The sequence below is a fragment of the Chinchilla lanigera genome, unplaced genomic scaffold (genome assembly GCF_000276665.1).
Source record: "Chinchilla lanigera isolate Chin_1 unplaced genomic scaffold, ChiLan1.0 scaffold00010, whole genome shotgun sequence".
NCBI classification, from domain to species: Eukaryota; Metazoa; Chordata; class Mammalia; order Rodentia; family Chinchillidae; genus Chinchilla; species Chinchilla lanigera.
Genome location: NW_004955411.1, coordinates 10,849,935 through 10,866,087, shown reverse-complemented (window position 1 = coordinate 10,866,087; position 16,153 = coordinate 10,849,935). Strand labels below are relative to the sequence as shown.

At 35.6% G+C, this 16,153-nt stretch overlaps 1 protein-coding gene across 2 annotated transcripts in view; it reads right to left on the bottom strand.

The window, feature by feature from the left end:
- The window catches only part of Dopey1 (dopey family member 1), a 67,591-nt gene that overhangs the window by 37,563 nt on the left and 13,875 nt on the right, over positions 1-16,153 (bottom strand). Inside the window, exons 9-18 of one of the 2 annotated variants that reach the window (XM_013510756.1) lie at positions 15,435-15,543; positions 13,975-14,095; positions 12,485-12,604; positions 10,684-10,798; positions 10,321-10,350; positions 9,795-10,028; positions 4,265-4,886; positions 3,380-3,654; positions 2,103-2,255; positions 529-626 (exon numbers count right to left, since the gene is read on the bottom strand). In XM_013510756.1, coding sequence (XP_013366210.1) covers positions 529-626; positions 2,103-2,255; positions 3,380-3,654; positions 4,265-4,886; positions 9,795-10,028; positions 10,321-10,350; positions 10,684-10,798; positions 12,485-12,604; positions 13,975-14,095; positions 15,435-15,543 — 1,877 coding nt within the window. The remainder of the gene's footprint in view (positions 1-528; positions 627-2,102; positions 2,256-3,379; positions 3,655-4,264; positions 4,887-9,794; positions 10,029-10,320; positions 10,351-10,683; positions 10,799-12,484; positions 12,605-13,974; positions 14,096-15,434; positions 15,544-16,153) is intronic. The other variant, XM_013510757.1, reaches the window with a different exon arrangement.

The following is a 16,153-nucleotide window of genomic DNA, read 5'->3' as shown; positions in this document are numbered from 1 at the left end:
CCCAGCTGGAAGCCCTGGGGCTAATGACTGCTATGCTGCTCACAGGGCAAGATAAGACCTGCTGGAGACAACAGGCATCTGGGGAAACTACAGTTTCGTCCTTGTCTTTGTCCCTTTCCTTGGAAGAATGCTTCGTTCTTACTAGCCCACCACAGTTGCCATTACTGTTCCCAGAAACACCCACTGCCTCTTACCCATAGTCCTCGACTCAGCTGTAATGAATTACAGGGTTCTGGGTGACTCACGGCCTTCTGGTTCCCCCAGAACAACTGGTCATCCCAGATCCTTGCCTGCACCCCTACTTCGTCTCTTGCTCTCTTTCTTCCCACCATGTGCTGTAACTCCGGCAGGAGATCAGGGACTCACTGCAAGGTCTCCAATAACTAGTACCTTGGAAGGGGTTGCTAATAACTAAATGTTCAAAAACACTGTAAATTTCTATCCGCTACCCTGACCAACTAGAGAGATGACTGAATAAGAGGCAATAACCTATCTGACCACAACATTTGAATACAAAATATAACCAACCTGTCAAAAGAACGTGCAAAAGATGACTTATTTATGTGGAGATCCCTTGTTAGATGCCAAAGTACTGCAAACTTTGCATGTGCTTCCATCCTTATTTTCTGAGGAGGAATATGGGAGATTGAGTTATTTTATCTTCTTTTAAAGATATTAAGTGATTTTAGTAAAATCAAAGTAACTAGTAGTATTCTGTTCAATGCCCATAGTATTCAAATATACATTAGACTTTTATTACATTTTTATAAAGTAGAAAAATAGAAAATACAATAGAAGCACTAATACAAAAAGATCATCTAACTCTGAATTCAAAATAACCATTATTTTGTTTAAACTTTACTAGATTATTGTATAATAGGATAAAAAGCTAACAACGTACACAATCACATCTTTGAGTATAAAATTTTCTTCCCTCACTTTAGTATCAATAGTTTTAAAACTAATTTACTTTTTCTTCCAGAAATTATTCATCTCAAATGAAATTTTCATCAGTTCTCAAGCTGGTTTGTCATTTAAACACTTAAAAATTAAGCCAACAGAAGCATGTAAAAATAAAAGTAACAAAAGGTATTTTAATTTTATTCATGGAGATGAATATATATACATACACTATACACGAGCTTAGAAGTATTTCTTTAAATCTGAAATGTTACACAAGTAAAAAACAGTAAATAATCCATCCTGGATTTATATTTAATGTGAAAACGGAAATTTGCATGAGTTTGCTGATGGTGCAGCCCTATTTAGGAGGCTGAAGCAAGAGGGTCACATCTGAGGGGAGCCTGGGCAACTCGGTGAGACCCATCTCAAAAAAACAACCCCAGAATTTTATTTAATATTTTATTTCCAAACACCTTTGAAAGAATATAGGGAAGCAAAAATAGAATCATAACACTTCGTATTCCTCTCATTTACTCCTTCATTCATCACTTTCTTCTCTGCTAAGTCTTTATTTACCTAACATGACACCTTTTGAGATGTGATCTATTGAAATTCACTGGTGTTTCAGATTTTAAAAATCTACTTCCAAAATCTCTTCAAGATCACAAAAATTGCCCTGAGGACGTCAGTCAAAATGATTTTTCCCTCTACTACCTACCTATGACTCAGGCACCATAACTAACTTATGTATCATTCTACATATGTTAGGATGTACAACTTTTATTTTAGATATATTTATATGACAAGTAATATAATCTTGCACATTAGTATGTAAACTATACCTAACAAATGTAACACTCTCATCTCACATACACTGATTTAATGTATCTTCAGGTTTCATAACTGAAGACACTGATTTTTTTCTGAATGACCCAAGAACAACTGGCTTACTCATCAGATGTCCTAAGCCAAGAAAGAAATCCAGCATTTGATTTTCGATTATTTATGTTATTGATGCTTTTATAAAGAACTTTTCTGTGGAAAGATCAGAACAAGATATTTAAATATATTAAATCACTCTGAACAAAGCTATTTCTTATCCATGTGTTTGCTTTCATAGTTCCCCTAGAGTTTTCTTAATTTACCTCGCGTTATAATGTGTGCATATGGTACACACAAGATGAGAAGGAAGGATTTACCTTGTCTTTATGGGTTAGCTGCTGACTTATAACATCCTCACAGATGCTGGAAGAAGGAACCAAGTTATGCAATTGATAAAACAGCTCCACACTCTTCTGGTGGTGCTGTGGGGTCCCGTCTCCCAGTTGGTCCCACAGAGTCAAAGCTACGTGCTGTAGTAAAAGACACAGAAATGACTGTTATAAAGCCAGACGTAAAAATTCATTTAACAAACATTTCCTGTTACGTACAAATTAATACCTTGTCTCCGACTGCCAGACATGAAATCTCACCATAAAACTGGGATGGTCTTCTACCTGCCCATTTCTGGCCATATGGACCCTCAGAACTGTTCATGATGATACTTTAATATTTTTCTTAACATCAGAAATGTAGTAAGAATGTTCTAAAGGGCCCAGGTACATCCCTGTTTTATTATTTTGGTGACAGTAAAATAATGCTAGAATATATTACCTTTAATAAGAAAAAAATCCCAAGTTGAACATACTTTAATTTTTATAACTGCATGTTAAAGCATGAAATATAATTCATGTCCAAATATCTGAACTACTGTACTTAAAAAGTTTTTGTGTGTACGTTGCATGTGTTGGCGATTAAACTTAAGACCTCACGCATGCTAAGCAAGTATCACTAAGCTACACCCTCAGCCCAAAGACTTCTATAAATCATATATAATTTGGAGGTACGTGTATTAACACAGCACTAGATGGTATCAATATATAGAATCTTTGGGATGTTCACAACTATAACATTACAGAAATGAAGTTCAACCCAGCAGGAGGAAATATCTGAAGGGGCACAATAATTTAAAATCATATTTTAAAAACTTTTTAATGTATCATTTACCCGCTTGTCATATAACTCAAATCTACCTGGTATTATTTCTGTGTATATTAAGATACCTATACTGACATTTTTTTCTGAATGATATCATATACTATAGGTAATAATCAGACAATATGGAGAGTCAGAAGAACTTTTCATGGAAGTTTCGGAAAGATGAGGTTTTACTCTTTGAAAAGCAAAGCAAAAGTGTACAACCTAGAAATAAGTTCAACTGTATAAATGAGATTTCCTCTTTCTTGTTTTTTTTTTGGCGGGGGCGGGGGTGCTCATCCTGCCTCAGCCTCCCGTGTACTGGGGATTACAGTTGTACAACACCACGCCAGGCCTTCTTTCTTTAGTTGAAATTATTTCTTCTGTGGTTTCACTGTCCTAGGTCAAGTATCAGACTTGCAGTGATTATTTTAGTTAAATAATATTACTTAGAATTTACCTTGAAAAATTCAGTCTTCTCAGCTATGTACCTCAGGTTGCCTTGAGTGAGAGGGGGTCTAATAACCACGGCTACTCTTCCCTGGTTTGGACTTAAGGGCTGAGCAGACTCCATGTTATTAATGTTCTCCCCAGTGACCATGGCCACAGACTGAGTCAGTCCCACCAGGTCCATGACTAGGGAGACGGCAATACTCTGAACGCTGAAGTCACTTGCTTGGCTGCAAGCATTCATCAGGGTCTGGAGCCACTGCGGAGGCTGCACATGCTCACAGTCTGGAAGGAAAGAGGAAAGAAACCAATGCCCACGGTATAAAACATTTGACACAGACTGTAAGTTAACTTTAAAAAAGCAACTCTAAAAATAAATAAATAAATAAAATAAAAAAGCAATTCCGTTTCATTCCTTTCGACCTTGCTTTGTTAACAAATCATGGTTTCTCCTTTAGTTTAGAACTTTAAGAAAATAAAGTAGAAACAAGAATTTCATCCACTTTTTTCAATATACATTTTTCCTATGCCAAGTCACACAATCTCTTCTCCTGTCCTAAAAAGTTTATTTATTAACAAATGTCATCCAGCACTACTGCACTCCACATGTATATATAAAAATTTAAATACAGGTAAACACATGCTGTTATAATAAAGAAAACCAGCGAATTTAATGTTATGTATCATCTCTCTAGCCCCATAAGCAAACTGTGAAAATCACCAAAATCACAAAGTCTTCTAACAGCAATTTCTCCATGACTATCTCATTCAAAGATTTTGAATCAAAGTGATAAAGTTCACTGGCTACACAAACCCAGTTTTAATATCGGAATCCTTAAAAAAAGAACACGGTACACGAAATACTCAGATATGAACACAACAGAGACGATCTTACCACTCTCTAATTTTTCAGAACGTAACTCTGATGTATGGTTCCCTTCAGCAATGTAAACTGGGAAACTTGAGCACTCGAGGAAGAGCTGACAGGCAGCGAGGAAGGCAGAAAGGTATTCTTTCGAAGTTTTCTGTTTACATAGGTTACTCTCTTTTACATCTCCTTGTGAATCCCTGTCCCACTTCGGAGTCCCTCCTTGCATCCCACTGAGATCCCCTTGATGTTCTGCAGCCAGTGTCTGAGAAAAAGAGTTACTCTGAATGATATAGAGGTTGATGAGTCTGGTGAGAAACTGCTGGACGTACTCCAGGCAGCACTGCATTGCAGTCTTTTGGGCTGCCTTCCCACTTCGCGTTGCTGCCCCCTGCGATAACGTGGAAGGGGGCTGGATGATGGTTTCCTCGGATCCCACAGTAGATGCTGTTTCTGTCTCCGAGGACGTGCTACCGACTGGGATGGTGGCCGCTCCCCGCCCTTCACTGAGGTCTCTGTCGAGGTCATCGGTTCGGTCTGCTTGATACTGTATGAACTCAGTGAAGCCACTTTCTGACGATCGACTACTCGGTGGGTTTTCTCCATCTTCAAACACTTCACTAGGATTCTCCAGAGAAACTGATGGTACCTGGCCGATTTTTAAAAAAGCAAAAGGTTGAGTACATACATGTATACTCTTTAGGAATAAGAAATGGCCATCTTTTTAGGGAAGTTTTAGGTCAGATGATAAGCAGATTAATTTACATTTTGTTGAATGTGAAAACAGTTCACACACTGATTCATGTTTACGATAGAAATACTGATGTGGTTCTAACGAATACATAAATACGTATGCATCTACAAAGCATTTACCATTCATCATATATATATCGTAAGCGTAGGATCTTTAGGATATGTATTTTTGTTTTCAAATGTCTAACAATTTACTTCATAAAATCACTTTCTTAATATTGAAACTATGCAAAGAAAGAGACACAAGGTTAAAAATGACATTTTATTTTATTTTTTAAAAAATTTTATTTATTTATTTATTTTTGTACCAGGAATTGAACTCAGGACCTTGTGCTTGCCAGGCAGGCACTGTGCCACTGAGCTGTATCCCTAGCCCTTAAAAATGACATTTTAAAAATAAGGAATAAAATCAATAGGTTATCTGTTCGGGACCACATACATGTGACCTTTGGTTAAAAATGTGTAAAGTACTAGTTAAATGTTTGCTATTAATCTTACATTCTTTTACAAAATATAACTGAACTTCTGTGTGCCAGACAGTGTATTAGGTAGTAGCTAGAAAAGGAATACTATCACTTAGAGGGGAACAGACAAATTAATTACAATACAAACCAGTTCCTAGAGTAGGACTGGAATGTATTAGCCTTTCTCTTGGTAAAAAGGATAAGTACAATCATCAAGGATATTGTCTTACTTAGTTCAAATAAACAAAGGTGTGCATATCACACATTCCTTGCGGCACTGGGCCACAGTATAACTTGAATAGGATTATGAAAGGTGATTTATCAATATATGAACTAAACACTCTGCTGCCCAAAGCTGGGCCTTACTTCATGTCCCTTGCTGCTGGCACCACCACTCATCAAAGCTAGTGAGAGACCTAGGGGTGACTCTTGATACTTCTGTTACCTCTCTTCCCCTTCCTGACTTCTCCCACATTAGCACAGTAGGAAGGGTGTGGGCCCCACGTCAGCCAGAGCTCTACTGCTCACTATGTAAGTCTGGCAAGTTACTTAACCTCTCCAAACTCAGTTTTCTATTTGTATACAGAGGCTCCCGCATCCATGGGTGCCATGTTGTAGGACCCCCATTGGATGTCTGAAAATATGGACAGTACTGAATCTCACGTATACTCCGTTTTTCCCTATACATACACACCTATGGTAAAGTTTATAAGTTCTGCATGATGTGAATTAATCATAGGATAACGATGTCAATATACTATAATAAAAGCTATATGAATATATATGAATATATAGTCTCTTGCTTTGAAAACATGTAACTGCACTGTACTCACCCTTCTCCGTGTGATGAAGTAACAAGATACAATGTCTGTGTGACGACAGGAAATGAGGAGAAAGACGTAGGCACTGAGACACAGGCTTAGGCTACTACATAAGGGTCGCCTGAACACAGCAGTCTACCTGATAACCAAAGCAGCTACGGAATGACTAATGGGCAATCCTACACACAGTGTGGATACACGAGACAAAGACATGACTCATATACTGGGCAGGACAGAGAAGGATGGTGTGAGATTTAACCGTAATACTCAGAACCATATATAACTTAAACCTTAGGAAAATTTCCTGGAATTTTCCGTTTCACACATCAGGACCACTGATGACTGCGAGTAACTGGAACTACGAAGAGAAACTGTGGATAAGGGCACCACTGCAAGCGAGACGACACTTCCTACGTTTTACAGCTGTTATGAGGATTAAGTAATGGCATGTTTAAGATGCCTGGCACAGTGCCTGGCATGCGGTGAACACTCAGCAAATACTGGTAACCGCTCATTACCCTAATCTATCACTAAATCGTTTTTATTTGTCTTTCTAAATATATTGCTAAGCCACCCATTTCTCTCTCTGCCCCATCTCGTCAGCACAGACAGCACCGCCTCTCACCTGCACTACTGCAGGTCTCCCCACATCCATTTTTGTTTCTCAATCCATACTCCACACTGCAGCCAGGGTAATTTTTCTAACACACAAATCTGATTATGTCACTTGCCTTTTTCCCTTCAGTGTCTTCCCATTGCTCCTAAGATAAAGAATAAAAGCCTTAGTACAGTGAGCAAGGCTCTGCAAAACCCGGCTTCTGTGTCTCTCAAAGCGCTATCGCCCCATCTGCATAGCGTCCTTTCTGCCTCAGTCTTTCTAAGTGCTCCTTTCTCTCACACTTGCTCTTATTCTGCCTCACCTCCACCCCACCGACTTCTCCAGGGCTTCACTTCAACATTCCCGCCTCAAGAAGCCTTCGTTAGCCTAGGTCAGGCCATGCCGTCTCCCACAGTCCTCTCCATGCTCTCCTTTATACATTACTGGAACTGTAATTAGGAGTGCAATCGCTTCTGTTGTATGTGTCTTCCAACTAGAAAGAAACGGTTGAGAAGCCCAGAGACTGCCTAATTTGCTTTCTTTGAAAGACAAGAAAACTGAGGCTCAGTGAAGTTAAAAAAAAAAAAAAAACTTGCCCAAGGATATGCAGATAAACTTAGCAGTTAATAGAAGAGATCAGATGAGGCAATTATAAACTTCTTTCACTACAGGATATCACAATAACAGTAGGAGAGCTTTTCACATTATTCCAAAGTTTAGAGGCAACTATCAAAATGGATTTTATTTGTCAATTGTTTTTGAAAGGTTATCGATCATCTGAAACCATGTACTTACAAAGATATTTACATGATAAAACTGTCATTAGTTTATTACTATAAAATTATTTCCATACTAATATTTTATAAAAGAATCATCAAATAATGAGTGATATTAATTTAATGGAATTCAGGCTACAATTCAACTCAATCTGTAAACATTTATAATATTTACTGGTATGGACTATATTACATATATATAATTATTTGAAATTAAAATGTTTTTTTGAAAATAGAAAGAAATAATGTTTTAGGCATTAGAGCATGGAGATCCATATACTGATTTTATGAAAATACACTATGTGCATAGAATCAAATCAGATTTTTAAAAAAATTATAACTCCTTTACTTACACTTTATAAAAAAGGGAATATAGAAAACACTCAACCTTTAAATGCGATCATTTTCAGATATCTAAGTAAAGACAATACCATCATAGTTCAGTAAAACACAAGAGAAAAGTATACACGGCCTGGAGCATAGAAGAAAACCAGAGACAGACGGGAAAAGGCATGCTCTAAGGTTAATGACATCATAATTTTATTTTATTTATTTGTTTATTTTTGGTATCTTGAGACAGTCTATGTAGTTCAGGCTGGCCCTGCAGGTGTGCCAACATGCCTGGCTTTGTCATTCATTTAATACAAGTGGGTGTTACCTTTTACCTTATCTATAACCATCAATGAGGGTCTTCAGGTTTGAGTATGCTACTTTGCTACTACAAAAACACTAAGGGCCTTGCTTCCCCTGTTCCCATTAGTTTCATTCAAATGAAAACCAAAACTTCAATACTAGTTCATATCTATTTTAATCTTCTAAGGAAATCTCAGGAGCACAATTTAAGGAAAAATAATGCAAAAAATAAAATTTTCAGCAATAGTAGATGCATATGTATACACAATTATTAATATTACTATATATTACATATCACATATAATGAGCAGGTTGGAAGGAAAATAAAAGCGGCTTTTTTTTTATGTAGGCTAATCCTGAAGTATATTTACACTGGTCAAACATCAGTAATTTCACTTCATATGGAAGAGCAACACATTTAGCTGAACCCAAAAAACTGTTCTAGGATTAATATCTGATGGGAAAGGTTACACGAGACAGTCTAAAATGTATTTTGTCTACCTGGGGAAAAAAGACATGTAAAGGGGGAAAAAAGGTAATTACACAAACAAGATTTATGCAATAATCTAACACTGTGATACTGTGCTTAAAATCAACGTAATCATTACATAATTCAACTGAACGCTTTCATTCACAGTCACCAAAACCTTTGATTATAAACCTGAGAACTTGTAAATTATTGATTTTCCCGTAAGTGTTTAGGTATGTTAGTCATGCCAGACATTAAAATTATAAAAGTTTAATTCTAAACAACTTCAGAAAGACAGTATTAAGCATCTGGAAGACACAGGACAATAAAAACATCCTGGATTTTGAGATCATGAGAAAAATATGTGAAAGGGACCAGTAAAATTTCTTACTATGGTAGCCATATTAACAGGGCTACGTGTGGCTATCAAACACTTGAAATGTGGGTAGACTGATTGAGAAACTAAATTTTTAATTCTATTTAAATTTTAAAATTGACAACTTATCAGAAAAAGAAGCCTATTTGGAACAACTTCTATATGTGACTTCAATTTTTCAAATGTAAATTGTATAAATTCAATACAAAGTACTTCTATTAAAAATGTAGCATTTGAAGATAAGCTACAAGTTCAAAATATCACTATACTCTGAAGACTTAGTACATAAAAAACTACTTTTTTCAGACTACTTTAGTATATGTTGGCAAATTTATACAGATTACATGTTGAAACAATAATATGTTGCTACATTGGGCTAAGTAAAATAAAGTGAAAAATAATTTTACCTGCTTTTTACTTTTTAAATGCAGCCTCCAGAAAATTTAAAATTAGATACGTCATGGACATTGTATATATACTGAAAAGTACTAATATAGCCATTAAACTGTCCTATGGCTGAAAGCTGACAATAAGGTCTAGTGCTACATCACATGGAATAAGAAGGGTCACTGATATTTTAATGTTCATGCACAAGTGATGTAACTCAGAAACTGCTCTGCTTTGAAGAACTACAAGGTCTAACACCAAAAATAAGAGCCAAGATTACCTTTTTGTCTTCCCATTCTTTGACTGCGCTGCTCTGCCCACCGGGAAACTGCAACATGCCTCCAGTACCAGCAGATAACAGAGGAGGTTGGACCTTACTAAGGATCTTTGAGCAGAGCCTGAGCGAATCTGTGAGCTCAGATGAGTGCAATGTCTGGAGATGGCTTGTCAGGGCAGAAACCATCCTAAGCAGCAACTGGGGCAAGTGTTCTGTTTGGATTTCAATGTAAGTCTCCTGAAAATAAGAGGGAAACGAAAGATAATTAAATAATTTATAGCTTAAAGGTCATTTATTTTTCAATCTGTACAAATAAGCTAATAATTTTACTCATTTTATAGGTATCATGCTCTTAATTAACACTGTATATTTTATTATTAATGACTTACAAAATTTCTACTCCCAAATTCTCAATTTAAGTACTTTAAAGCATATATCATTTTATAAACCCATTTAATCTGCTATATTACAGAAATAGTAATGTAAAAAAAGTGAATAGAATCTGTTAAAAACAGGCTGAATGTCATACCTGACACAGCACCCTCATACTTCTAGTAGGCTTCAAAGTGAGAGAGCACAGAATTGAGGAGAGAAAACATAAGAGGAAAAGATTTCCAACAGTCTTAATTTAACAGAAAAAAATCATTAATAAAAAATGCAGCATTAGGCCAAAGTAATAAACACTTATAATTTTACAGCATGCAGTTAGGAAGTATATTCCATGTATTATATACGTCAAATGATAAAACACTCGGAAAACTTTAAGATAAAAAGCTATACCACAGAGAAGAAAATCAATTTAGTTTTAAAGATGAAATTTATCAGCAACATGAAATATTTAAATTATGTTCTTCAATTTCCTTGATTTTTTTTTTTACCCAGGTGGTCTTACCAAGGAAACTATATCCAACAAAAAATCCACCAGTAAGCAGAAATTGGTCAGCTGTAATTCAGATGACTCACTACTATCTCCAGGTCCAATCTGAAGCCTGGCATGCAGCGTCCTCCTGAAAGAACAAATTTACTTTATCAAGTACACTCTCAAGTGATATGAGTGCTTGTAAAACGTTATCATCTGCCTAATGAGGGCCAGGTCAACAAAGGGTCACAAACTTAATGTTCTTGTGATGAAATAGTCCCTTTACAGTACTGTACTCTAATGGGAAAATTCTCAAAGCTAGATTCTTAGGCCTAACCTCTCCTTGGAATGCCTCTCTTTCACTTTCAAGTTTTTCTGGATGGATCTCACTTTTTGAGACTTGTTTCTCATTGCTCACAGTAAAGATTTAATCTCCTAGTTAAAATGGATTGTTTTTACCAATTTGTCCGGACTATCATCCTCCTCGAACTTCATTTTCTTGTATCTAGAATGTACCTGTCTTGAGATCAAATCTACCTCTTCCAGGAAGTCTCTGCTAGACCACATAAAGATTATTCCTTGAATAAACATTCACATCGTATTAATCTTATGTGACCATACATTGCTCTACACTCTGAAGACACAAAGTAAGACTATGACACTGTCCTTGAACAATGAGAAATATAATTATGGAGATAAATGAATACAATGATATGACAGTGTGACAGTAATTGATTTGGATGGGAGATTTGAGGAAGTCAAGAGAGGTGTAGGTCTTTCCCAGATTAGCACAAAGGGTAGAATAAAGAATAGCACAAGTGAAGGCCGAATAATACAAAAGTTTATGTGTGCTCAGGGGATAATTCAGGTTAGTTTAACCAGCATGGGTGTGTGTCTGTGGACAGAGAAACACAGTAGGGTAGATGTGTTTGTAAACACAGAAACTGAAAACCCAAAGTAGGGTTAGGTATTAAAAAGGTTCCCATAATTCCTCTTAATTTTTATATTTTATTCTCTCTAGGAGGCATTTGCAATTTTAAACTTAATACTAGGAATATGTGAATCTTACTTGGCCCACCGTCAGGTGGGTGAAGACAGGGACTTCTCTATATGCCTAGCACAATGCTCGTCAGGAGGGTGTTCAACACCTGCCAAGTCGGTATCCAAAAGCTTTCCAAATCATTAAAGGAATTAATGTAAAGCAGTATTTACTTTTTTAATGACTTCTAAACACAAGACTGTATGCCTTTACTTTTTGACTACACGCTCATCAAGCTTGAGAGGTTAATTTGGTTCTGAAAAATTTGGTCTAGAATCCAGCCAGATTTCACTGCAGTTCACTAGTATTCTAGGGTTTTAGACCATTCTTTAGGCTTTCTGTCTTAAAGGGTAGAGGACTTTTATCACTCCTCTTCAGAGATAATATGAGCTAGTTCTATAGCTGTGAAATAGAGAAGTACACAGGAGGTTTGTTACAAAAAGTGGGAATATTTTCGGGGAAGTGTGCCAAGGCAGCAGTACAAATTTGTTATCTCGCTACAACAAAGACAAGCTAGATTCCTATGCTCTATCACAAAGGTAAGTCAGATTCCTATACACTGGATAGAATCTTTCATCTGTGTTGTTGAATAACACATCTTTGAGCTCCCTTCCAACTGTAGGACGATATGATTAAAGATTTTCATATGCTAGACTAACAAGATAGAGTCAGATTACAGCTACAAAACAATGAATAGTTCTCAGTAGTAGTAGAATGGATAAAAGAACATTTTTGAGATTAAACAACTTAAAAATTAGCTTTGGATATTAAAGCAAATGAAATACTTTAACTTACCTACAACATTCTTCAAACCAACATGCAACATAATCCCACATATAATAAGGTTCAAAGGAATTAAAGAGAAGGTTGGCAGTTTTAATCAGCTCTGCTGTTTTCTTATTTTCCCTTAGTTTACTAAAGAAAACAAAACAAAACAAAAACTAAAAGAGTATTATCAATTTTTTTCAAATTTAAATGCAGTATCAATAAGGCAGTGCAAATTCCTAGGTAGCTGCTAGAAAATATGCTAGTAAGCACATTAGAACCAATAATTTTAATCTATTTTATGCTCTAACTTTATATGCAATTCTTCCAAACTTGAGTTTTCATAACTCAAATGTATCACTGAAATCACAAGTTAGCCTTACATAATAAACACCACAAAAGAACAGGAAGATCTTTCTGAACTCTTAAGTGCACCGTGTTAATTTGGCACATATAAAGTAAGTAGTGATTTGATTTTGACAGTCTTGTTTCTAAAGAATTTTGCTTGCTTCCCTGTGTTGTTCAGGATGTTCTTAATAAAGTTTATTTTGACCAGTTTCACTCAAATTATTATTCTTACCTTTAAAAACAATGCTAAAATGCACCATTACTATAAATAGCTATTATTACTGAAATTCCATCAGGGAAAAATAATTCTGTTATTTCAAATGACTACCATTTAATCTATTACCTATTTTCCCCTCCTAGCCTCTCTAACAAAACAATTATATCTACATCTATTTATGTCATATATAGTTGTAGGTGTTGGGGATCAAACCCAGAGCCTCGCGCATGCTAGGCAAGTACTTGTCTGTACACAGCGAGGTATTACTACGGGCTATATAAATTCTTCGGCAGATAATACTAGAAGTGGTATGTTTAAAGCAGAGAAGAAAAAGACTCTGTTAGCATGTGTCTATCCCTGACTTACGGGAAGAAGACATGCTAATGTCACATGACTTGGCATTTAAAAGGAATATATATATGTGAAAGAATCTAACTTAAAAAAAAGAATGTTCAGTGGCCTTTCGTTCACTTAACAATGACCTTTTTCAAGTCTTTTTTGAATCTATGATTTGGTTTCCTGATTATGTTTAACCACCAAGAGGCACTACCCTGTGAACAAATAGACTGCTTAGCAAACAAGATACAACTCCCATTATTAACCGACATGTAGCAGCAGTCTGCTGTAAGTTCAGTAAGTGAAATAACCCTGGGGCAAACATGTTCACTGCTAAAATTTAATTTTCTAAACTGGTGAGATTAAGAACCTTGCCTGACTCGTGGTGTTTGTGTGGTCATGCTTAAAGTGCCTACTTAAGTGATGAGTGAGTTACACTTCACACTCCCAAAAAAGTGATAAATCAATTTTACTCATTAGATCACAAACTTCATAGAGTAAGGTGAGACCTCCAGTTATCACTAACACTGCAAATTACATTAAGTGAACGTATAGAGCAGTATCTACTTTATGACTAACAACATCTTCATGTCATGCTTATTTTTTTTTGGTAGTCTACCTGCTTAACTGAGCATGATCCTTGCTGAAGGGTGGGTCCATTTGAAGATCTAATTCTGCTTTGCATTGGTAATACAATGTTCGAAACACCTCAATCAGTACATCTTCCAGAATTACAGGTCCTAAAATTAATATACAAAGTAAAGATAGCAATTAGAATAGATAAATCATGATTATTTAAAAATTGTTCCAAATAAAGGACATTTTAAAACAAGTTTTTAAAAATAATTTTCAGAAGCCAAATTAAACTTCACATTTTGAGAAATCCTTAAATAATTAAAAAATGTCCATGTAAATAATAGATTTGCCGGGTGTGGTGGCACACGCCTGTAATCCCAGCACTTGGGAGGCTGAGACAGGAGGATCTTTGCGAGTTCGAGGTCAGCCTGGACTACAAAGTGAGCTCAAGGCCAGCCTGAACTGCATAGCGAGACCCTGTCTCAAAAAGACTAAATAAATAAATAAGTTATAGATTTACACAACAGAATTGATAAAATCAGGAAAATTGGTTTGATTAGTTTATAACTCTGTTACCCTGGACAAGTTATTTATTTTTCTGACCTTTGGTTTTCTCATCCAGAATGAGGATAATAAATTTATATGACAGTTTATAAGATTAAGAAAAATATTTATAAGGACAGCCTAGTTCCTAGAAGTTAATGATTATTCAGTAAATGTTACTGTTACTGTACTAGTACTATTTACAATTTAATTCTAAAATGCATAAGGCTAAAATTTTATTTGCTATAACAGGGTCCAATTTCCTTTTAAAAAATTCCTCAGCTTCACTTATTATCATACAGTACTTAAACAATAAACCTGTCAAAGCCATCAATATAACTTGATATTCTTATATTTTAAATATATTTTCATTTTTAAGATTTGGTGAATTTTAGCAATCTGCTAAAACATCGGCATGTAAGTTGAAAAATTACATGTTATGTTTTCATTTTATTATTCATATTTGCTTTCTTCTTAATTTCTGTCTTACATGTAGCTTTCCCAGTAGATCTAATATGTAATTAGTATACAACGAGAAAAGATAAAACATAAAATAAAAGGGGTTATGGGAAGAAGAGGAAGATAAGCCACATATTTATGCTCAAGTCCTTAAATTCTGTGACCTCTTATGTTATAACAGATCATACATGTTTCAATTTCAGTAACTGAGTAAGATGAAGGGGAGCTTAGCCACTTTTAAAATGATTTCTGCTACATATATACTACATATAAGAATGGGGAATGATACCGTATCAGCTGCATGTATACCTCTATCTTCTTAACTGTGTAACCTTTAGGTAAGAAATTATTTTTGTTTTCTGAGGTAAGAAATTGTTGAGGACCTATACTTAAAAGCTATTTCAAAATACAGCAATTCTTCTAATGACTTAATCTTTTATGACGAAACAATACAAAACCACTTCCGGTGACCTCAGCCCTCGGGATGGAGGTGCACCTTACCCAGCTCAGGTTTGTCCAGCAAACTGATTAAAATCCGAAAAGGTTTGAGATCCTGCATTAGTGTGCTCTCTTCTCCAAATCCATTCACTTTTAAGATTCCCACCATTGCCTTCAAAAAGGAAGCATGTATGCGTCAGTTTGAGAACAGATTGAAATAATTACTTCACAAGAAAAGATACTTTTAAAGATAACCACGTGTAATGCAAATGTAAATCTCCCATCACTTTTCTGAAGCCCTCTTCTTCTGCTAGGAAGACAAATGTTATATTTATCTGTCTGGAGAGAAGAAAAGGCGCTTAAATTTTCCCTAGTGAAAACACGGAAGAGTAAAAAAAAAAAAAAATCAAGAAGATTATATTCATAAGTATCATCTACTCTCAAGATGAAAATACTTGTGTTTAGGATATGAAAATGTTTCTGTTTAGGATCATGACCCCCAAACCATGCAACTTCATCAAGGCAATATCTACTGTTATGCAATGATTTTATCATTAGTGACACCAAACTCAGTATGTTACTCCATGCACTTAAAAATGCCTCCAATATTTTGAGACAACTTGAATATATAAGTGAAATTAAAATAATATGAAAGAAATATAGGGACCATGTTAACATTTCCATTACAATGACAGTTTTACCACATTTAGATTCCTACTGCAGTCCAAATTCCCCTCTGGCTTCCTAGGAAATAATTTAGGTCATACTACACTTTTGGAAAA